At 40.3% G+C, this 24412-nt stretch overlaps 3 protein-coding genes across 7 annotated transcripts; 1 reads left to right on the top strand and 2 right to left on the bottom strand.

Moving 5' to 3' along the window:
- Positions 1–20: 20 nt before the first annotated feature.
- snrnp40 (small nuclear ribonucleoprotein 40 (U5)) lies at positions 21–9005 on the bottom strand. The gene is made up of 10 exons (XM_023285158.3): positions 8769–9005; positions 6946–7075; positions 6711–6804; positions 6002–6167; positions 5743–5865; positions 3019–3139; positions 2851–2933; positions 1344–1405; positions 473–576; positions 21–319 (listed from the first exon to the last, which is right to left on the bottom strand). Exons 1-10 carry the CDS (start codon positions 8877–8879, stop codon positions 270–272), a joined length of 1044 nt encoding a protein of 347 aa, XP_023140926.1. The 5' UTR covers positions 8880–9005; the 3' UTR covers positions 21–269.
- Position 9006: 1 nt separating this feature from the next.
- zcchc17 (zinc finger, CCHC domain containing 17) lies at positions 9007–13870 on the top strand. 5 transcript variants are annotated; one of them, XM_023285144.3, is made up of 8 exons: positions 9091–9135; positions 9912–9981; positions 10667–10844; positions 11935–12035; positions 12135–12226; positions 12303–12403; positions 12531–12670; positions 12962–13870. In XM_023285144.3, the coding sequence occupies exons 3-8, from the start codon at positions 10706–10708 to the stop codon at positions 13127–13129; spliced, it is 741 nt and encodes a 246-aa protein (XP_023140912.1). In that variant the 5' UTR covers positions 9091–9135; positions 9912–9981; positions 10667–10705; the 3' UTR covers positions 13130–13870. The 5 variants fall into 5 exon arrangements, with proteins under 5 accessions (XP_023140914.1, XP_023140912.1, XP_054874100.1 ...); XM_055018125.1 differs by lacking the exon at positions 9091–9135 and adding an exon at positions 9337–9464 and having other exon boundaries at positions 9912–10006; XM_023285145.3 differs by lacking the exon at positions 9091–9135 and adding an exon at positions 9338–9464.
- Positions 13871–17574: 3704 nt separating this feature from the next.
- On the bottom strand, positions 17575–21515 carry fabp3 (fatty acid binding protein 3, muscle and heart). Its single transcript, XM_023285137.3, has 4 exons — positions 21308–21515; positions 19408–19580; positions 18010–18111; positions 17575–17929 (listed from the first exon to the last, which is right to left on the bottom strand). The coding sequence occupies exons 1-4, from the start codon at positions 21378–21380 to the stop codon at positions 17876–17878; spliced, it is 402 nt and encodes a 133-aa protein (XP_023140905.1). The 5' UTR covers positions 21381–21515; the 3' UTR covers positions 17575–17875.
- Positions 21516–24412: the final 2897 nt, after the last annotated feature.

Below are 24412 nucleotides of genomic sequence, written 5' to 3'. Positions count from 1 at the left end.
GCATCACAGTGACAAAACAGTTTTTTTACGGAACACTGAAGTTTATTAAAAAGAAATATGTCAGAATAAAAAACAAGCCATTGTGGGAGGTTCTTGTGACTGAGCATAATAAACCTCAAACGCACATCCTGAGGTTGTTCTGAGACAAGCAGAGGCATTTGAAACTACAGAGACTCCTGACTCACCATCCAACGCCACCCATCTGTGGCAGGACACTCACACATACACACAATTAAGTGTACATACACACACACGCACGCACACACACACTACTGGATTTCTCCCATGTACAGACGTTTATCACTGGAGCCCGACAGCACTGTGTGGAGAAACGAAGGGGAAAAGATGATTATACTCATTTTGTGAGAACTGTTTACTCTCAGTTTGGAGTTAGCTATTTCTTGTGTTCGTTAATTAAATAACAGAAGTAATATGGAGTGTTATCTCACACTAAAGCAGCTGTTTGACTCACCTATAGGCTCCTCTGGGTGGAAGGCGACTTCATTGACAGAGCCGGCGTGGCCCGGCAGCTTGTACAGGATTCTACGAGATGTGGTGTCCCAAATATACACAAATCTACAAACAGAGAAAAAAATCGTTAACAGAAGTGACTCCCGATTCAGACATTAAAAAAAATCCACGTCATCCTAATGGTATTTACATTTATGATAATGCAAGTTAACAAAAAATTCAACCTAGTGTGACACAGTTCATCAAATCTGACTAAACAGGAGTGGTTTATTAAAAAGAAAACATTCTTTATTTAACATTTTAATGAACACCATTTTCCACAAGTCACAGACCGCGGTGGATTTAAAGTCTACGGGCGAGTTGAGCGCAGAGATTACAGCTAGACGATTAGAAAATGCCATTAAAGGGGAGCGTTAGTGGATTTTCTGGGCATGAATGAGACTTGAGTTACAATAATGATAGAAGTAAGGGCACTTCTGTAGCACTCAATTTTTATGGGAGTAGCAAATTAGTCATTTAACAAACGATTGTAACTTGATTAATTGTTTTCTGCTACCGCATTAGTAATAATTTACCCCTATAATGTACAATAAAGGTGTACTGTAATTCTAAGATACAAAAAGTTTCACCCTCTGATATCAAGTGCTGTGCTCGATCCTTATTTAACTTTGGTAGTAAACAACTGGAAAAAGCTGCATTTCAGAAATGCTTAGTGGAGACTGCAGTGAATCACAGAAGTTAATGGCGCAGCAGCCAGTCAGCACTTTGTCTGTAGAAAATCCCTGTTGCAAGATTCTCTCATATAATAAATATTATGTGTGCGTGTGTGTAAGTTTGTTTATTTATTGTGTATGTGTGTGTTTGCTTCTCACCTGTCGGCTGAGCCAGCAGCTATCTTACTGCCATCAGTAGACCAGGAGCACCTCAGCAAATTCTAAACAAGAAGAAAAGCGGCGTTAATGTCCAACTATTCCACACGTGAGCCGCCGTTTTCATAATGTGATGAATGAGCATCAACAAGTAACCAGATGTAAATACTGCAGCTGGAAGGCACTTGTGTACAAATGTATATACTGAATCAAATAAGTGTGACAGGATTAAAGTGCAGTTTAACAATCTAAACCCAAAGCAGCTTCTGGGTATTTGTACACTGTAGGTTTATTTTACACAGCAATATAAAGTTCTATACATCTATGGAAACAGTACAACGGTGGCTAGAAGCAGAGAGAACTCAAAAACGTCTTCTGTATAGTATAACAACGCTATAATGCCATAAATCCGCTTTTTAAAAATGATGAATTTCTTAATTTTTTTTATTTTTACAAAAGAAATTTAAAAAAAACAAATTAATACATATAACATTTTTGCCAATACTGGAAAAAATTAATGACTCCACATAATATAGATATAATCTGCTTCCGTACTTGTCTCCTCTATTATCTGTGAAAACACAGCCTGCAGTTCATGCCAGTTCAGCCCCAAAGTCCCTGAATTTTGTCAAGTGACTAAGAAGTACAGAATTTTTGTTGTTTTACAAAATGTGACTTAAGCAAACAGATTATTTTTAGCGAGATATGTAGAATAACGTGAGTTTGATTGATAAAAAGACAACTTTAGGTTCAGATTTGGTTGGAGTCGTTCAAGGGCCATCGAAAATGAGAAGACTGTTTTCTTTTTTGTTTTTTTTTTTACAGTTGCTGGCTTAGATAAATAGTGTGATTTTGTCTTTTTAAAAATCTTTTTAGATAATATGCCTTTGCAACCCACCGGTGGGTGCAGGGGTCAGAGGATTAATTTAGTTTTTTTTTTTTTTTTTTTTTGCATAAAGTGACTGTTTGGTGTCCTTGCAATGTCTTTGAGACATTTAAAATCTGTTAGTCTGGGTAGGGAGTGTAAAAGAAAGCACTGTGATGTTCTCCCATTGGCGTGGGTTACTGTTTTAAAGATGCAAGTTTTGGCATTTTGGTCATCACCAACTTCTTGACCATATCTGGATAAGAGGTTGGATCTGCCACGCCCTAAAACATATCCTGCTTTATCTGCTGTTTTACTCTAAATGCGACTATCATCAACAAAATAAACATCATGCTATATCGAAGGAGACGTGAAACCAGCGACTGAAACCATAAAGTCATTAGGAAAATGTTTACTGAGGTCATAAAATAAATGAGATTTAGGGTCATTTTCTCCTCTGTACAACCCATGCCGGTTATTAGAAAGAATACAGGTTTAAAGCACTTCTGCACTGGCTTCAATTTCTAGCTTGTTCCCCCTTGGTTTGGGTGTTTACAACAGTGAAAAATAGTGTCAGCATCTTTATTGCAAGTAAAGCACATGTTCCACTGATCATAAAAAGGGTCACAGAGGCATTTATGTTACCTTCTCAAAGTTATGAACGTTGCCCTGGAAAATCTTCACACATCTCTCCTTGGGCGCAAACGGTCGAACATCCCAAATACGCACTGCACAGAGACAAAGGCGTAAGCCAAGAAAATGCTTCTTCTATAGAAAATTCACTGCTGACAGCTGAATAAAAGGAAATAGTACCTGTGTTGTCCATGGAGTTTGAGAGAAGGTACGATCCCTCAGAGCTCAGGCTGAGTCCAGTTACTGAGTCACCGTGACCGTGCATGTTGTAGATCAGCTTATTCTGCCTCAGGTCCCACACCTGCACAACACAAACAATAGCTGCTGACAAGGTTTTACCGCAAGGAAGTATCGAGAGCAAAGTGGAGGCATGAGCTGCTATGTCACTGTCAGGTGTGTATTCATATCCAGAGGGCAAAGAGAAATTGTTATGAATGTGGTTGGAGTCAGAGGGACAGAAAACAGATGCACATAAACACACTACAAAATCACAGAGGACTCTACAGCAGAGTTTGTACACAGAAGTGGGTTACAAACAGATTTGTGAGTGAAGATGATGCAGCAGAAGAGTGAGGTGGCTTCACAGTCTACTGACAATGAGCCACTAAATACTGCATTTTCCCAGTTACAGATATAACTCTCTCTCTCCTCATTTTCTTGGAGCTGAAAGATGCAAAATTTTTTCTATTTCATATTCTTAGGCATTTATATCATAGAAATGACAAGAACTGAGTCACAGCCAGCAGAATATAAGAAACTAAGATGAAGCAATTGCTGTGTTACTTCTGCTGCAGTCACCCTTAAAATCGCAACAAAAGCTACCAGCTGCACTGTTAGACAACATCTAGTTATACAGGGTGTCCCAAAAAAATTGACATCATTTCATCACCTAATTATCCGTTTGCGCGTTTTGCTCAAAAAAGTGAAATAATTGTTATTTTTCTGCTTTCAGGAATAGACTGGGACTGGACACCATTTACTGCAACAGAAAAGGCGTTCTGTGTATTGAAGTACACCCAAACTCAGACAAATGTGAATGGGCAACGTGAATTTGTTAGAAAATTTCATAAACAAGCGCTAACAGGAAAGCAGATTTGGACGTGGCATAAGAAGTTTCAAGAGGAAGGCTGCTTGTGTCGGAAAAAAAAGGATCTGAACAGCCGGCAGTTTCAGAAGCGGCGCACACATTGAACATTTGTAAGAACTTTGGAACATTCTAAATTACCATTGCCCCAAATTTATTTGAAATTTGTAGAAAAAAACATTTTAAGTCCAAAATAAATCCTATTAAGCATCATTTCTCCTGACCACGTAGTCACTCCGACATGGACATCTCCAATGAGGTCAGTTTTTTTTGGGACAACCTGTGTTATTATGCTGGGTTTGTCTTGCTTAGACTAATTTTGTCAACAGGGACATCACCACAACCAAAATGATAAAACATCTAAACCAATTCTATTAATTCGGGCTTCATTTACTGAAGCATTATGGGCATTTTTGTTCGTCAGATGGTCAGAAATATCAGGAAAATGTGCACATTTCTGTCAAATAAGATCACACATATTCACTGTATTTACTCTTCACTGACTGATGTTGCTCAATGTTGTGCACAGTCTCCCTGCAAATGCCTACTCTGAGCCAGGAAAATCCATGATTATATCCATAACAAATGTGACTGGTGTTCAAAACTTTTCATAGTCATTAATGTAGTAATTAAAAGACAAGTGCTGTTCCATCACTGACCAATTACAATACTTCATTTTTGGATAATAAAGTTACACTTAATTAAATGTGATCGCGTTGTTTAGTCAGTAGCTATTTGTAGAGAAAGAGCATTTATCTGTATCGGGTCTTTTCTGACTACTCCCATCCAGTCAAGCTCAGCAGACACACACAAACTTTTATTTTCAGTTAGATATTTACAGAATGGAAAGCCTTAAATATTTTTGGTAATTTTCATGCTTCAGTCATGCCCTCTTGAGAAACTCTTCCCTCTCCAACAATGATGTAGTGCTATCAGCACGATGGCAAACAGTCATATCACACAAGCTATGCACTCAAAATATACATGACCAAACCATATATGTAAATGCTATTCATTTCTACAGACGCTACCTTTTTTAAAAAAATTTCGTGCTTAGAAACAACAGACCAGCTTATAAAGCACTTGGTTTAGCTTCATTTTATCAATATTTCAAATAATTGCCTAAGAATATGAATTAGAACAAGGTTTGCATCTTTCAGCTCCACAGAAAGGAGAAGAGAATGAGGAGAGACTTTATTTCAGTAATAAAAGTAGTACACTTTATTGCGAATAAAAAAATACATCCAACTAAAAATACTGTATTTTGTGATACTATGCTGCAACACATACATGGTTATAGTGTTGCATGACAGCATCTTTATTGTGAATAGTCTGATAATTGACCTGGTTGATTATCAGATCTGATATTCAGGATTTTTCCAATCATAAGCATCATTATCGATTTCAACCAATTCCCAATAAAAATAAGTGAATTTTAAAATGAGATATTTTGCCTCTTATGCAGTCGCTTCACTCCATCTGTAGTCACTCTGGGTTCTCTTCAAACGGAGCCGTGAAATGAAAAACTGGAGCTACCAGCAATAGAACTAAATGAGTGACCTAATTTCAATCATGCACATGTATGTGCATGACATAGAGTAAAGTCTTTGCTTGGTAGTTCTCTAAAAATGTGCCTAAGAAAAATTATTGTAAATTGCTGTTAATGGAATCAACTTTTACAATAATTGCACTGATGATATTTTATATATTTATTCTTTTAAATTAAGGCCAATATGTTTAATCAACAGCTAATTTGAATTTCACATAATATTGTTTAGTCTTTTTTATGCAGAGGATATTTTGAAGTACAATATTATTACCTTGATGTCGTTGTCGATGCCTCCAGACAGGATCTGATCACTGGTGTCATTGAACGTCACAGCCAGTACCTGGTAGGTGTTCTGGAAAGTGTGGATGGCTCCTTTCTTACGGATGTCCCACAGCTATCATATAGAAACACACATATAAACTATATAAACAGCTGTGCCCCAAAAAGTGCAACCCATAAGTGACTTTCCCTATCAAAACAACTCCGTGAGCCATACGTCAATTAAACCATCTCCTCGCTGGAAATCTCACCTTGACGGTCCCATCATCACTGCCAGTGCAGACCAGCTGGGGCCCACGGCGGGCTGGATAGCAGGTGTTAACAAAGGAGGTGTGGCCCTTCAGACGCTTGATCCTCTCACCTGTTTCACTGTCCCACACACCTACAGTCTTGTCTGTGCTTGCTGAGAACAGCACGCTGAAATATAAAGTAAGGAATCACAGTTGGTCATGTCTGTATCAAGATGCTGGATAAAAACGTCAATTAAGAGGCAGAGGTTTGATGCGATCCCTTGCTAATGATCTCAGTCAGCTGGTAACCATATGGGAAATGTCAGTTGCTCTCCGTGGTGAACAGAAGCTAGAAGAAACAATTAGGTTTGCTTCGTAGTTCAGTTCAGACCAATATGAGTGGCGGGTAGCTGATTATGTTTCACATTTACAAACTAAAGCTCACAAATTCCACCTCAGATTCACTGTTTTATTAAGAGATTTTATCTAAATAATACTAACTAGAAGTTTTGACTCGTGCTTCAGTGGTTTAAAGTCAGAAAGAATCAAGAATAATTACCTAATGTATTCTATGTAGGTGTTTAAGACAGGCTAAATTAGACAACATTGATTTTTGATGCAAAAAACAAACTGTTTGGTGATTTACAAGTTCAAAAAAAAAATCAGTTACGACACTTTTACTGGGCAAAATGTATCTCTGACCTTTTACATCCCAGGCAATCGTCTTTACCTTCCATCTGTGTTGTAATGCAGCTCCATCACTGCTCCACTGTGGCCCTTCAGAGTGGCGTAATTCTCACAATCTCCATACACATTCCACAGTACTGCAGCAAAAAAACACAGTGTACATCAACTTATTCACAGTCACTGTTACAGATTGAATACATTTTAACAAAGATGTGTCACTGACGCAAAGATGCGTCTCTTGGCTGCAATGGTTTAATTGCAAAGTGTTAATAACTTACATATGAGCCTGTCAAATCCTGAGGAGGCCAGCGTGGCTCCATTGGGGTGAAATTTGCAGCAGTAAACTTCACCCTCATGGCCACACATCAACATGATGGGAGCCTGCAGGCTGGAGCTCCGTGGAGGGCCCTATGGGAGACACATCAGTGCTCAATACCCGACTCTAATGTTAAGACTGAGATAAATACAAAACAGTTGCCTTAACACCATAACAAGACCTTCTTTCAGCATTATATATGTTATATGGACAAAAAAACTGTAGTACATAAAGTCAAAAAAAAAAAAATAGTTTGACGTGTCATCTGTACACTGTTTGGCCAGCATAGACCAATGATAAGTTATGTCTGTTTCAATAATGTTAATGTCTGCTTAGGTAAAATATCTAGTTAATATTTATCACAATGGACTGCATGATGATAGGGTCATTCAATCTAAAATCATCAAATCTTTAAAACACTTTCTGCTCGACAATCTTCAACTGGCATGACCTTTTAATTACAAAAATTATGGATATTTATTCAGATATATTTAAACTTACAAAATAAAATTATGTAAATTGACTGTCAACTTGCTTTCAGTCCACTTTTCTCTCACATTGAAATTTGTGGATATGTTTGGATGAGGGCTGCACAGTGGTGTAGTGGTTAGCACTTTCGCCTTGCAGCGAGAAGATCCCTGGTTCGCGTCCCGGCTTTCCCGGGATCTTTCTGCATGGAGTTTGCATGTTCTCCCTGTGCATGCGTGGGTTTTCTCCGGGTACTCCGGCTTCCTCCCACAGTCCAAAAATATGCTGAGGTTGATTGATTACTCTAAATTGCCCGTAGGTGTGAATGTGTGAGTGCTTGTTTGTCTGTATATGTAGCCCTGCGACAGACTGGCGACCTGTCTAGGGTGTCCCCTGCCTTCGCCCGAGTCAGCTGGGATAGACTCCAGCCCCCCCGCGACCCTAGTGAGAATTAAGTGGTGTATAGATAATGGATGGATGGATGGATGTTTGGATGACAATATCTCGGGAACAATTAAAGATGTTAGCCTGACATTTTACAGTTATTTCTATATGCAAAAAGATTCCAGAAATACCATTTTAAATATCCCTAGTTTATCATAAAAAAAATTTACAAGCAAATCAGAGATGGATGAGCAGCTGATGATTTGAGCGGGAATAACTCAATTAAAAGTTTATTATTTTCAGCTAACATTTGCTAGAGGTAGTAATCAGACGTGGCAAATGAGTATAAAACTAAATCAAAACTTAACATTTTGACCTATGTGAAGGTAGAATCTAAGGCAAAGGCGGGGGGATAATCTTGTACCTAAATATACATACCTGTAACAACACATCATTTCACCATCATTTGTGTTTCACTGTTTCTGCTACTCAAGTTTAATTTCAATTTGGTGTTCATGATAGATTATTCCAAAGTAAATTCTCAAGTACTGCAGATCACTTTGGGGGGAAAATCAGAAACAAGTGTCCATTACAAATATCAAACCAGATAATTACAATGTCAGACATTAAATTCTGAAATGCAATACCTTTCCCAGTCCTAGCTGGAAGTGGTTGAAAGTGACTTAAACACTTAACAGTATTTTCTCCTCCTGAATTCCTGCATTGTGATGTTGTTTTGGTTACCCTTCTATCTAGCATGATAGTACTGTTTATGAACCTGGAAACAACTTCCGGCTCCATTTAACGCCCTTAGGGTCACACTTGTGCAGTCGATAATGATGGTTTGTATCATTTATCGTTATGTATATATGTTTTGGTTGCTAGTTTCAGGGATAACTTTAGTCACCGGGTAGCGGCAGCTACTCTACGTACCGTGGCCACGAGTTGCTGAGACTGAGCAGCCGCCACCAGCTCCGTCCGGGGCCGCTTCACGGCGGCGGGAACCACCGCCATATCCGCCACCCTCTTCTTAGGTTCAATCATCCCGGTTTAGTCGACAGGAAACCGCAAAAGTGTGTAACTTTAATGCTAAAATTTACAAAAATGAATGGACGTATTTCATGAGAGACTTCGACTGAAGCAGCACCAACGAAGAAGAACGGAGATACAAGTGCTTCCGCCCACTAGGAGTAGTCTGATTGGTGGAAGTTCGCTCCGGCTGCGGTGATTGGCTGTTCCTCTTGTTGTCCGAGTGGTTTGCACCGGAAGTAGAACGGTTTGAGTGCTGCTAATACGAAAGGTAATAATGTTTTATATTTTCTTTTGAATTACTGTTACTTTATGTACCGTTTGTCCTTTATAGACTTTAAGGTGGAAAAATCGTCTTGTTTTGGTGTTTTCCGGTTACCAAGTATGTTCTAAAGAATCATAATGCTGTAATCTAGCTAACGTTAGCCTGCTGGTAAACAAACAAGTTTCTCTGTTAAAGCTACAGACTGTGGTTGCAGTAGATCTAAAGTGAGTTGTCTGTAGCTTTTGTTATGTCCAAGAGGCTCTGCATGCATTCATACCTTCTGAATCTCAAACCAGTTACACAGTAGTGTGAGGACTCTGCAGCATGTCAGCAAGGTTGGAGAGATGAAAGATTTTTATATTTCGAGTGGTGCTAATATAGAAGTATAAAGAGGTGTACTTGACTACTGAAACCACTGAAAATTAAATATATTTAACCTAGTCATTATTCATGTTATGAAAATTAGTATTAAATCTAAAACTAACAGAAAGGGAGGCTGTTGTTTCTTTTAATCTGTAGCTTTTGGTTTTGACAACTGTCAATAATAGTATGGATTTGATCTAGATAAAATTACAAACAGCAAAATATGACATCCAAACCCTCTGTAATCAGGATGTTTTTTTGTAGTTTACCTATATATTATTATTACAGATGACATTTAAGATGATGAATGATGATGAATTTATGTCGAATCAAAACCACAGTTTGAAACAATGCAAGTAGAGAATTGCAAAGACTGCAATTTAAGATGTACATTGTGCATTTTTTTTTTCACTCTACAGATTGTGCAATGCTTGGATGCTGCTCTTGAGTGACCTGCATATTTCAGTGCCAGGGAATGTTTACAGAAAGGTCCTATTATTTCCTTATTGGAAATGTTGAGTTTTTTTATTCTTATTGCTTTGTTTATTTAAATGAACACAGCTACAGCTTTTGTGATGATAATTTGCTATCTCTTATGCTATTAATATGCTATTAAAATGTAATAAATATCTGTTGTAAGCAGTTTGTATTTTAAAGTTCTCATCTTTGTATTAAAAATAGAAAAAAATTTGAAAATCATAACGCAAATTCCAATATCTGTTTGAGAAATCACAATTAGATATTTCCCCCCAAATTGTTTAGAACCTAATAAACAGTTATGAAGTAGTATCCCTAAGACACTGACTGAACTATTAACCATGTTTGTTGTCTCTGCTAAAATTATTTAATTTCTAAAAGTTTATTGTGAAGATGCATTTTTTCCTCCCAAGAGATTATTATTTCAGGGAATATGGCAGATATGGAGCTGTTTAGAAAAGCACCATTACAGTGTCTTTTTTGTTGATAAAAACAAGGTTAAAGATGTTTTTTATAAATCTGTTTAAATTTATCGTGATAAAAATGTACAGTATTGATACGTGCTACTTTTCTGCGTGCTTTCAGTTAGTTTGCACCCCAAACAATCATTTTTGGGCTCTCTACAAAAGCTGTCTTGGATTTGAAAGTAGTTTATTGTATTTTTATTATGCTACAAATAATGAAATATGTCTTCTAGATCCAATAATTCATATGTGTGATCTACCTCTGTGAGACGATGTCTGACCGTGACGGCCCACGATCAGAGCCGGCTGGACTGGACGGTCTGCCTCCACTCTACAGCATTGCTAAAGGAGAGGTGGTGTCTGTGCAAACCTACGGCGCCTTTGTCAGACTACCGGGATACAAGAAGGAAGGTTGGTAGAACAAGAAGTACTTGCAATAATACAAATGCTAAAAAAGCCACAAGTGAGTAGCAGAGGCTCGAGGAATTACACAAAGAGAATTAGAAGACATACAATCACAAGAAAAACACAGAATGTGTGCAGAGGATGCAGGATTCTTTCCTAAAGTTGAGTGTATAGTGCCTGTCTCGGTCCATGACAGTGCTGCTTCGGCCAGACTGAGGAGAAGAGACTGCATGGCACCAAAGCTGCATAATGTTACTCAAGTAGGATTTCATTGCATATACAGAATCCCTTCTCTTATTACAAGAAGATGTTGGATGGTTATCAGAGTTGTTTTTTGGTTTAAGGGCACTAAGGTAGTCAGCATCCTACAATTCTGAACACATAACAAAGCAACAAATGATGTGGAAGAGTAAATATTACAGTATGAGCCCATGTTTTTAGTATGTTGACTATGGTTGCACAATCAAGTTTGCATTTTAATATAGTTAATGCAGAATAATTCCCAACAGACTATAATAGAAAATGTATGAATGAAAGGTATTTCCTAGAAAAGGAACAAGATGTGCATGTTCAGACAGGACTTAAAGGCGGAGGTTGGAATAAAGAAAGGTTGTTAAGAAGTGGGACAGATTGATGAAGTGGGATGTCTGTCTATATTTACTCTAAGGTTACTTCTTTGATAATGAAGAATGATTTATTGGGGCTGTGGCACAATTGCCCTTGACCTAAATGTTCAGTTAAACGCCAGCAGCTAAATTTCACCACTGGAGGGCGAACTGACTGACGTCTCAGAAGTGGCTTTGAAAATGTTTTAAATCGAAATAATTTATTTAAGGTAGACCTGGATTAAAGTGCGAGTCAGTCAATGAGAAATATACTTCAAATTAATGCAGCTAATTCTAGTTAATGTTCTTGTATGTCATAAAAGCTTTCTGATTGCTAGAAATAAGGAATGTTTGTGTCTGAGTTTCTTTTATCAGCAAAACAAAGGTATGTTTTTGTGTCTTAATCTTTTGAAGGTGATTTCGCCTCAGAGTTGATGTATTTTTTACATGATTATATCTATATGGACATACATTATCTGTTACACATGCAGGTCTGGTACATGTGAGCGAGATGTCGGCGTCTCGTGTTGAGAGTGCCTCAGAGATTGTGGATGTGGGGGAACAGGTGTGGATTAAAGTCATTGGGAGAGAGGTAACACACATACACACACACACACACACACACACAAAGTGCTGTATGTACATACATTGTCGAAGCAGGATGATTACAGCATTGTCCTCTGCTCGTCAGATTCAGGGTGACAAGGTGAAGCTGTCCTTCTCCATGAAATCTGTCAATCAAGGAACAGGGCGGGACTTGGACCCCAACAATGTTATGGCAGAGTAAGTGCTCACAGTCTCATTGTGCGTGTGTGCGCCTGTACAGGTGTGTGTCATTATAAATTGTGTGTGTTTGTAGTCAGGACGCAAGGAGACGTAAGCAGTTTAGAGATCAAACCGGCAACAGGATCACACTGGAAGCTGTGCTCAACACAACGTGTTCAAAGTGCGGCTGCAAGGGTACGACAATAACACAAGCACTACAACTGCCAAATCTAAAGACAATGAAGACAAGACACTGGATTTATTTCATGTAAGATTCTGTTGAGTAGTGCAGCAGTTTATAATTTATCATTTCTCCTTTCAGGTCACTTCACAAAGGACTGTTTCTCTGCTCCGGGCTTGCAGTATGCTCTTGTGCCTGAAGAGGACGATGAAGAGCCACAGCAGCAGCCGACCTCCACAACTGCACCACAGAAAGACTCCGACAAAAAGAAGAAAAAGAAGGTGAAGATGACAGATAGCGCCCAGTGTGACTCTCACCACTTCTTGTCTGAGACGTCTGACACATGAACCCACACACATCTCTGTCTGACACTGCATGTCTGTAGCTGCAGCTTGAGAGTGTTGCATGTGATTTTGTGCTGATATAATGGAAACAATTACTTGTGTGTCACTTAGGTTTAGAGGTATTGAAACATTCTGTCAGCTTTTTGTGTATAGCACCAGCATCTTTTTTTCCAGGTTCCATGAGTTGCCACTCTAAACGATTTTCCCTCTTGTGTGTTTGCCCTCCAGGAAAAGAAAATGAAGAAAAAGAAGAAGAGGGAGAGAAAGGAGTCAGACAGCAGCAGCAGCAGCAGCAACGAATGTAAATCCAAGAGGAGGCGCCACGACCACAGCCACGACAGAGAGGACAAAAAGAAGAAGAAACACAAAAAACACAAGTCGCACAAACACAGCTGAGACAACAGCACAAACAGACACACATCTACAGTCACACACACACTGCAGCTATCAGACAGACACACAACAGGAAGTAGGGAGAAACAGTGACTGACATCCAGCTGTGTGTCTTTTAATCACATCTCCACCAACAGCTTATTATAAAAACCTTCATGCATTTAAGTTAAAGTTTCAATTACTGTCTCTCCATATTATTGGAAGCAGTTCCTGGAAAGTGCTGTAAAAGCAAATAAGTAGGTCATGTGACAATCCCCACTTGTCCTGAAGTAACCTCTGGCTCCCCTACAGCAGGAAGAGTCTACACATTATATGTAATCCGATATTTGTAAGCAATATGGCAGCAAGTGGCCACCCCTTTCCAGATATTGTGCACAGCTATCCGGTTTCCAGTAGTTATCTGGGAAATCCATTTAGCTGACATGAGAGTAAAGCCCACTAAAATAGTGGGGGTGGGGGAGCTAAAGATCCTTTAAATAACACACACACAGACAAAGCAACACACACAGGAAAAAGCTGAAACACAAACGGGAAGTGTAGCGTGGCACATGTAAGTGAGCGTAGCGGGATCCTCATAATGTGGTGACATCCTGAGGTTGTGAGCCACTTACTGTGTGTTTGTGTGTACATCTACACGTGTGTGTTTTATCTACAAGGGAAACCTCACAGCACACACACAGCCTTCTTCCTGCATGTCAACTGTTAACTCCATTAAAGCTGTCTTTGTTTGTAAAGGTAACAAAACGCCTCTTGACCTCTTTGTTCGAGGACCTTCAAGTCGTAATGTTGCTGTCAAGGTCAGTCCTTCAGGGACCAAAACACACATCAGAAATTCTCCGGCTGGGTCTGCTCCACCCAGGGGTCATATTAAGTTAATGTTTTCAAGTCAGGTGGGTGTCTGAGGGTTTTACGCAGCACAGATCTCAGACTGGGTTATGTCCCATGAGGGCAAGGTTGCAAAACAACAGAGTAACTTTTTGTTTGTTAGAAAGGAGAAAGACAAGATACAAGAATGTCAGAGAATCAACATCTTGCTTCTTGTGCGCTACTTTGACCTAGTTTCGGGCTTCTGTTTGTGGGGTTGTAGTGTGATAGATTGTTTCCAGCTGCAGTGGTTTGAAACGGCTCCAGTGCTCTCCATTGTCATTGACTCAGTTCACCAGTTAGCCACAAGGATCTTCTTCGTTTTCTTACGTTCTCCTGTCTCTTGCTTTAACCAGGCAGATGTGTAACAAATTTAATATGATCTCGACTGAGTACAACCAGAAGTTTGTTTTATTATTGCCTATAATTTGAATACGACTGCAGGAAACAGAAAATGCCAAGAAGTGAAATCTGCATCTGTTCACAATGAATTACAGTATTTCATCTGACCTTGGAGTGATTGGAAGTGTTTTTTCTCGTATAGAACATTCCTGGAATATGTGATATTTCTGCTTGAAAAAAGAAAAACCAAGTCTAGAGGCTTTCTGTGTGAATTAAAATGTGTTTAACAAAGCTACAATGTACACCAAACAGCCACAGAACCCTTTGATGCACAACACTGGTTAAAAGTGACCCGTACTCAATGGAAAATGGGTATCTCTTCTTGACCAATGTTGTGCTTCAAAGGGTTAAAAACCACTGAGGGGTGAAGAGAATGACATGCATGATTTCAATACGATGTGATGCTGTGATGTGAAACACTCGGCCCTGACATTCCTGTGGACGTTACTTTTCCACCTACTTACTTAAACATTGTTGCAGATCAAGCACAACCCTCATCTCAGCAGCCTCCCCCAGCTGAACAATGCACACCATCAACCCATGAAAACTGCTCATGTCAAAAAAGCAAAGGTGTTGTCCCGACTTATAAACTCCCAAATCTCAGTCCGATTAGTACTAACTCCACTCTGCAACCCACAGACCTGAAAAGTGTACGTATGTGATGTGACCACTGCACCTTTTTGGATTAATACCTTCACAAGAGCCTACAGACATGCAGATATTTACAAGCATCTTTATCTTCTTCACCGTCTAAGGTTAGCATGTCAACATTTTCTCACTACTGCTAAGTAAACTGTACACATGATATGTACCCTACCAGTCAGAAGTTTGCTGCTTTGCAACCCCTTGGCATTCTCTCCATGAGCTTCATGCAGGTAGTCACCTGAAATGGTTTTCACTTCACAGGTGTGCCTTGTCAAAGTTAATTTGTGGAATTTTTTGCCTTCTTAATGGGATTGGGACCATCAGTTGTGCAGAAGTCAGGTTGGTCCACAGTTTACAGCCCTATTTGACAACTGTTAGAATCCATATTATGACAAGAACCAATCAGTTAAGTAAAGACAAACGACAGTCCATCATTACTTTAAGAACTGAAGGTCAGTCAGTCTGGAAAATTGCAAAAATTTTGAATGTATCCTCAAGTGCAGTCGGATAAATCATTAAGTGCTTCAAAGAAACTGCCTCACTGAGGACCACCCAGGAAAGGAAGATGAATAGTTACCTCTGCTGCTGACAATAAGTTCATCCGAGTCACCAACCTCAGAAATCACAAGTTAACAGCAGCTCAGATTAGAGCCCAGATAAACGCCACACAGAGTTCTAGTAGCAGACACATCTCTACATCAACTGTTCAGAGGAGACTGACCAATCAGGCCTTTATCGTCAAATAGCTAAGAAACCACTACTAAGGAAAAGCAACAAGTATAAGAGATTTGTTTTGGCCAAGAAACACAAGAAATGGATGTTAGACCAGTGGAAATCTGAGCTTTGATCTGATGAGTCCAAATCTGAGATCAGCAGTATCTTTGTGCAACATAGAAAAGGTGAACGGATGGTCTCTACATGCGTGGTTCCCACCATGAACCATGGAGGAGGAGGTGTGATGGTGTGGAGGTGCTTTGCTGGTGACACTGTTGGGGATTTATTCTAAACTGAAGCCACACTGAACCAGCATGGCTACCACAGCATCCTGTAGCCACATGCCATCCCATCCGGTTTTCATTTAGTTGGACCATCATTTATTTTTCTACAGAACAATGACCCCAAACACACCTCCAGGCTGTGGAAGGACTATCTGACCAAGAAGGAGAGTGATGGATGCTGCATCAGATGACCTGGCCTCCACAGTCACCTGACCTAAACCCAGTCCAGATGGCTTGGGATGAGATGGACCACAGAGTGAAGGAAAAAGGGCCAACAAGTGCTCAACATCTCTGGGAACTCCTTCAAGACTGTTGGAAAACCGTTTCAGGTGACTACCTCATGAAGCTCATGGAGAGAATGTCAAGAGTGTGGAAAGTAGTAATGAAAGCAAAGAGTGGCTATTTTGAAGATTCTAAACTATAAAACAGGTTTTGACTATTTGTGTCTCGGCTATATTTTTACGAGTCCTTTATATTTCACTGTATACTGAGTTTAAACAAAGGCGCAGTGAATGAATGAATGAATGAATGAATGAATGAATGAATGAAGGCTACATTCACACTCTTGCATTGACATTGTGCATCACATTGTGTACCTTTGGAGGAGGTGCCTGGTCTCCTCCTGTGAACTTTCACCCCTTCACCCTGCGTCAAGTTGGCAGTGCATCACTAACACATGACACCAGCCTGCTGAGGGAAGTAATGATACCAAATTAGAAAGAACACATACAGCTATTACAGGACATAGCATTACCAATACGCCTAGCACATGCGTCAACAAAACTTTCCTCTAACAGATCCAGGGCAAAGGCAAGATACACACTTGTATGTACACACACAAAGAGAAGCAGGAGCTGTTGAAGGGGCTATAATTAACCTCCCTGTGAGTCCCTGTAAAGCCAGCTGTGATGGAAACTGTGGTCACACTCGCTGGGTCTACTTAGATATGTGTGATCGTGTTGCTGAACTCTTTGATCCTGCTGCTTCTTTTGAGACAGAACCAACAGATTGGAGCACTTTCAGGATCAACACACTCAATTTAGTTCAATTCAGCTTCATTTATATAAGGTGATATTGCAAGATATTCCACCTCCAGGTAGTTTAGGTCAAGATTTCATAATATTATAGAGAGAAAACCCAACAATTTTCCTCAGCTGTGACTTCACAACCTTCTCCTGAAGCTCTATGAATGAAACTTTACAGAACTGTCTGCTGATTACAGCTGCAAATAAGTACATTTTAATAACACTTGATTATTCAGATTCCTAAATAACCGAGAATAATGTGAAAAATTCTGTGTTTGAGTCAAGATGAAGTAATTTTTGGCCAGAGAACAAAATCTTTGCACCTGGAGCTACTATCTGCCATAAATGAGCATCTGGAAAAAATAAAACACACACCAGAGAAGTTTTATCGCTTCATTGTCATTTTGTCAGTGTGGATGCTTTTATTTAAATTTTTTTTAGATTTCAACAGACAAACTTTCCAGGCTTATCAGAGGCACCATGCAAAACACATTTTCGAACACAACAAAAGAAATGCAGCTCTGGATTTTTTTATTTATTTTTTTTTGAGAGAGAAAAACAACAACAAATCCTTGGAATTTATTCAGTGTTTCTTACAGTAGAAGGAACAACATGTCAAGAGAAGAACGGGGAGGTCACAGTCAGCAGTAATGTCAGTACTGAGTACAGTATAAAGGAACACGGAGGGGAATCAGCAGCAGCCGTACGAAGGAACACTCGCTCGGCCGGGGTTGAAGTGGTGTTACGTAGTCTGGGGTGCAGCCGGGCTTCAGCTGACACGAGTAGAGGTTTCAGGTGGGACTTGGTGTTGGGTTTTACTCTGCCCTCTCATAATGACGCGTGCAAACAACGTCTCCGAGGGTGAGTGTCTGCGGTAGAAAGAGAAAGAAAGTTAAAATACAACTGAAACGGATGTAGTGTAACGCATTTCGTGGAAGGATGCACTGACCAGTGTGAGGCTGTTTCCGCTGACTTCCCTGACCAGGCTGGTCTCTTTGCCGTCCCACCTCTGTATGTGCACCAGCTTCCCACTATCTACTGTCACGATGGACTGCAAGTAGCAGAGATACAATCACAGTTAACACACAAAATCACATCATCCAAATATATGAGGTTGTCTCTGTATTTTGAGCTGCTTGCTTTGCTTGAGTCTTTCAATTTTATCCTACTTTATACCTCTTCTTCATCTCATTTTAAAGCCAATTATGGCATTATTTACTCTCGATAATCAGCTAATAAACTGGTTGTACAGATTAAATATTTAAAATCAGCACAACTGCAACAGTAAAGGGCATATTTGGTCAACCTCTTTCAAAACTGTTACAACATGTTAGGTAATAAATGTAGTGCAACAGCAGGTCAAATACGAGTTGTGAAGTCAGGAAAGTGACAGTAAAACATTTATGCTACACTTTGCATCAGATTTTCTGAGTTACAACAACTTCTAATGATATTAATTTTGACCAACAAACTATATTGAGTTGGGGGAATTTGATTTTGTCCTACAATCAATTGTACTTCCTTAATAATTGGTAACAATGAACACAAGCTTTGAAGTTTTTACAGACAAAAAATAAAATAATGAAGTTATCAAATCAATTTAAATCATTTACCACAACCAGAAATTTGTATACAATCAATTTAAGAAATCTGTTTAAATTACACAAAATATTAAGTTGGTCCAGTTACCAACATTATTATGTCAACACAACTCACCAAAACAAGTTCGCAACCAAAAGGTTTATCTAAATAAGTAAATCATGCATTTAAATAAGTTAATTGCACTTTTTAGAGTGCAATATCTATAAACCATCTTAAACTGCAGGTTCTAGTTTATAGAAAAACTCTAAATATGCTGTTTGAAGGTGTGAATTTCAACATTTACTGTACCTTGAAATCATTACTTTACCTCTGCATCCCTGGGAAACTTTGCCTTTAATCTCCAATATTTACTCAGCATTACTCCTGAAACCACAGTTCATGCGTATTTACCCTCAAAATAAGATAAGGATAAGAAAGGGTTTCTGTGGCTCAGTTCTTGAGTTATGGTTGCAGGTCTTTACATGACCAGTCTATTTTCTCTGACCCTCACCTCTGACCTTTCTGAACCTCATAAGGCCTCTACAAGAATGATGAACCACAGATGTAGGATTCACCATTAATCATCACTGTTGCGCATTTATGGTTGCATCATTGAATTGTAAGTGTGCAGTGAGTTTAACACAGGCTGGTTTTATGCACCGTAATTAAAGATTTAATACAAGAACATAACTGCAAGGCTTCCTGTTTCAGTGCCCGTGTTCTACAGCAGCCTGTTGTCTGTGCAGCGTGATCGTAGACCTCTCACCTTGACCTTCCTGTCATCGGCAGTGGTCTCATCAAATTCCTCTCCCAGCTTGAAGGAAATCTCTGTGTTCTTAATGGTGCTCTGGGTCTTCACAGTCACCGTGTCGCCGTCCACCGAGATGATGGTGGTAGGCTTGGTCACGCCACCGATCTTACGGGTAGCAAAGCCCACACCTGGACAGACCAAAGACAGGAGGGTTCAATGCAAAGTCTTGGAAGAGGAGATGGAAGGTTGGATGGCTTTGCAACACAGAAGCATTCACAAATAAGACTAAAGGGTCAATAAACGTGTTCACAAGCAAAGCCTTTCCCCAACCCACATGGGCTTTAGGCAAAACGAAAAATGGAAATTAGGAGTGAACACAAAATAAACCTGAGGCTAAAGGGAATGCTAGCTTTGCATGTATTTGTTTACAAACTATGACAGCAGATTAAAAAATGAAGAAATCACCAAAGTTAGAACACAGATGTGGACGCCATCGTTGCACTGGGATTCATGAAGACCAATGCAGCAAATTTTGTGGCAGTGTGTCAAGCACCAAAGTTATGTGTCAACCTTGCAGAGGAAAAGTTCTTACTGCTGTTCCTCTGGGGACCATGAATATCTGTTGCAAACTCAGCAACAGTTGCAGAACAGAAATAGTTCCTCACCACCACCAGAGTCCCTAATGTACGAATGGTTTATAGATATTTAGTGGAAAAGTTGACAGCAGCAGCAGTGGATTTGCCCTCTGGCTCTCCTTCAACTGACACGCCACCTAATCTGTGTTTGTCTACTACTAAACCTGCAGCATGTTCTTCAAACACTGGAGTTGACCTGTCTGCCTGTCTGAACATGTGTGTGTGCACAAATGATTACTCAGTTCCTTCTAGTGTGTGTGTGTCTGCGTGTGCATTTTTTTCTATGTATGGGGAATCAAGAGAGTGACTCACACCCGCCATTATTCAAGTAGAAAACTGGCCCTGTTTCAGGCTGACAGTCCTGTTTGTTCCCAGTAGCTACAACAGCAACGTTCCCACAGTCGGTGACAACAAAAAGTCACTGTGTGTGTGTGTATGTGTGTGTGTGTGTGTGTGTGTGTGTGTGTGTGTGTGTGTGTGTGTGTGTGTGTGTGTGTGTGTGTGTGTGTGTGCGGCATTGATCACAGGGATTGGGGGTTAGAGGTTGAAGGGTCTCTGGTTTCTACGGTGACCAGAGCAGATGGGTCACACACTGGCCGTGAATCTTTCTCTCTTGCACGCACACACTTGAATAGTTTCGTGAAATTCTTCACAGTTGTAAAATCCAGAGCACCTGCCCCCATCAAGCACACTTTGTGAGATATGTTGAAGCCTGTTCTCGTCCCACTGGCTGCTAGGCATCGGGACCATCTTAATATTCAACTCCTCCCATCGGCCCAAACAATGAGCAGCTTTCAGCGAAGGTCACCCACATTATACTCAACCGTGAGTGCCAGTTGCTTGCCATTCAGACTTTCCCACAGTGGGGTTGATGTTGCTTCTCTGCGCTGAAAGAAAGCCCCTCCCTCATTTCCAGCACTTAGGCCATGCGGTCAACCACTCTTCCTCCTATTTTCCTCCCCCATTCTGGCTCCCATCTTCTCTCTTTCTGTTCCATCTGCCTCTTTCCACCCACCCAAGCCTCTCTTCTTCTACATCTTTATTCATTCCCCAGTCCGGTCCGCTGCCTCCCTTATTTGCTTCTTGGTCGTCTGCCTTTCTTCTCTGCAGCTACTCAAACATAAACACACCTAAAACCATTTGTCTGTCCTGAGCTGCCCATTTTCACATGTGCTCACATGCAGCAGCAGCAGCAGCACTGCATCCTCTCCTGTTGCCGGCGCATGCGCACACACTCGCATGCATATATGCAGTGAACGCACAAAACACACAAAACTCACCCAGCTCCTTCATGTACTCATCGAACTTCTCGCTGCTCTTGAGGTTCCATGTGCCAACGAAAGCATCGGCCATGTCTGCAGTGGTGTGGAGGAATGAGAGAGGGAGTGAGAGAGAGTGAGAGAGAGTGAGAGAGAGTGTGAGGCAGGCAGCAAGGCTCAGAATGAGAGAGGAGGGAGAGAGGCAGAGAGAGTGTAGTCAGCACCACAGGCCTCGCTGCAATCCTACTGGCTGGATATATACCTGCTGTTCATGATGTCATCAGCCTGTGCAGGGAGGGGGGAGGAAGGCAGAGGGTGAGGAGGAGGAGACAAAGACACTCGTACGAGGAGAGCATGTGATATACTTGGTGTAGTTAAAATAACTCCCATGCAACGTACCCATGGATTTTCTCTAATGGTTCCTCTGCATCAGTTTGTGTTGTGTCTTCCGTTGTTCTTCACATTTACTGGATTTAGGAACATGATTTACTTTAATTTGAGTTTAAGAGAGCAGAAGAGGGAAAGGGGAGCCTCACTGAAGGAACCCACAAGCGTAGAGAATGAAATACAGAGGGGGAAAGGAGGAGGAGGGCTGATGAATGAGCCCCCGCTGTCAGAGATGGAGAAAGAGAAGAAAAACAGACTGAGCCTCAGGCTGGGAGGGGTCATGATTGATTTTGTGCTGAAGGTTGAAAATGTCATGACCGAGTTCTCTGGCTCGCTGCTGTCCTCGCCACGTTTTTCTGTACTTTTGAGGGGGTTTCCACATGGTTTTGTGGGTTGTTTGACTTTTACTGAGCTCAATCTGGTGTGCCAGAAGCAACAAAGAGTGTTTGTGTGCACACTTGTAAGCATACATAACTTGCTAGCATATGATGGCAGACTGAGCAGTAGTTATGAGTGCGATGATAAGGGCGGGAAGAGTGTTGTAGTACCACAGTGCTTATTTTAGACATTGCATTGATTACATTAATTTCCTGGGCACTTACAGCAATGCTGATGAGAAATAAAACCTTTGGTAACATCAAAATTTCCCAAGAAAACTCCAAAGCCATAGAGCTTCATTGTTGTTGCTCTGTGTTTTCAGTTAGACCCCATTATAGTGCAGTAAAAATTCACTAAAGCACTAAAGCATATGGATCATCCTGGCTGAATTCACCACAAAGACACACAAAACCACCACAAAGAGACACAAAATCACCACAAAGAGACTCAAAACTATCACAAAGAGACTCAAAACCACCACAAAGAGCCACAAAACTACCACCACAACACAAAACAACCACAAAGAGACACAAAACTACCACAGACACACAAAATACCACCACAGAGACACAAACCCACCACAAAGAGACACAAAACCACCACAAAGAGACACAAAGACACAAAACTACCACAAAATGACACAAAACTACCACAAAGAGACACAAAACTACCACAAACAGACACAAAACCACCACAAAGACACAAAACTACCGCAAACAGACACAAAACTACCACAAAGAGACACAAAACCATCATAGATACAAAACTACCACAGAGACACAAAACCACCACAAAGACACACACCTGACCACCTTCAGTTTGACTTTTTTTTTTTTTTAAAGTGGTGACTATTGATTGAGTTCACCATGTGTAAAATCTAGAGTCATAGATAACATTACCTTTTGAGTTAAAAATTACTTAAAGAGGGTGGCGTGTCAATTTTTGCGCCTTTTTCTGCGTACCAATCTGTGGAGGAATGTTTGAAATGCCATAGCTACAAAGGTTTTATGGTTGGTGGAATATCGGAATAGAAAAAACATGAACATCACATAACTGGTTTAAATCATTCTATCAAAACAGGGTTGCACCATTAAAGACTATATGTACACACAATTTCAGGACTCCAGCTACATATTTTCTCAAGTTATGGCACTTCAAACATTGCTCCACAGATTGGTGAGTAGAAAACAGCCAAAAATAAACAAAACCACATCATCTTTTGTTACCTATAACCAAAGATTTTACACATTTTACTTTATAACGCGCACAGAAAAAATCTGACAAATATGAGATGGTCAGGCATGAACTTTTTAAAAAGTTTGGTGATTTGAGCTGGAATGACCCGTATTCCTTCACAAGCACAAGTAGTTCCCAACAATTGTGCTGCTTCCTCCTGCTTGAATGGTATTTGATAAAAACGGCACTGTCCAGCTGTTTGGGAAATTATTTAGCCTAATTTAAAAGTGAAACTATGCAAATGTGAGCCATTTCTGAAGATCAAACAGAAGAATAAAGTCTTACCACTTGGCAGTCATCTTATTATCGCCAGTCATTTCAGGCTAACAGGACCAGACTCTTATCAAAATGAATGGAGAGAGAGTTGTGGCACACACACACACACACACACACACACACACACACGCACACACACACACACACACACACACCAGGACTGTGGGCCAGAAAGAAGTCAATAGAGAGTACTGTTACATCACATGGCACCATATTACACACCCTGTCCCACTGCCCTTGTCCTCCAGTGGCCTCCCTCAGGGTTCTTCATTCAGTGTGTCTGAACTGGCATGTGTGTGTGATGGAACGAATCTGTGGCGTGCATGAGTCTGACATCTGACGTGAACAGGTGTGAAACAGAGACACGTGGAAAAAAGAGAAGAGGAGGGAAAGGGAGGGAGGGGCTGAAAGGTTGAAACCATTGAATCGAGCGTCTTCTGCTTTCTTTTGCCTCATTTTTATTTCATTTTAATCAAACTGCTTGTGCAGGTGGGATGTGAAAGTACGGAAATGTAAATGTGCACACGTGTGGCTTATAGTTTGTGCTTACAGTTATGAATAGAAATTACCTTTTTAATTCTTTTTTTTTTCTGGTGGTAAATACTGGAAACAGGAACAACTTTTGTCCCAAAAATAAAAAAAAACGAAAGTTAAAACACAGAACTTGTTCCCAGGCTGTCACCGGCTGTGCAGATGTGTTTGAACATGTGTGCGTTTGATGGAATGGAGTCCTATGATATAGTGCTCTGGAGGCCAGGAAGAGTCATAACTCACACAGACACACACATGCCTGGTGTGAAAGCCATAAACCACAGAACTGCCTGCTAGTTAAGCACACAAATAGCTAGT

This window comes from Amphiprion ocellaris, chromosome 15, assembly GCF_022539595.1.
Source record: "Amphiprion ocellaris isolate individual 3 ecotype Okinawa chromosome 15, ASM2253959v1, whole genome shotgun sequence".
NCBI classification, from domain to species: domain Eukaryota; kingdom Metazoa; phylum Chordata; class Actinopteri; family Pomacentridae; genus Amphiprion; species Amphiprion ocellaris.
Note: the sequence above shows the minus strand (reverse complement) of the source record. Positions and strands in the feature narration are given on the sequence as shown.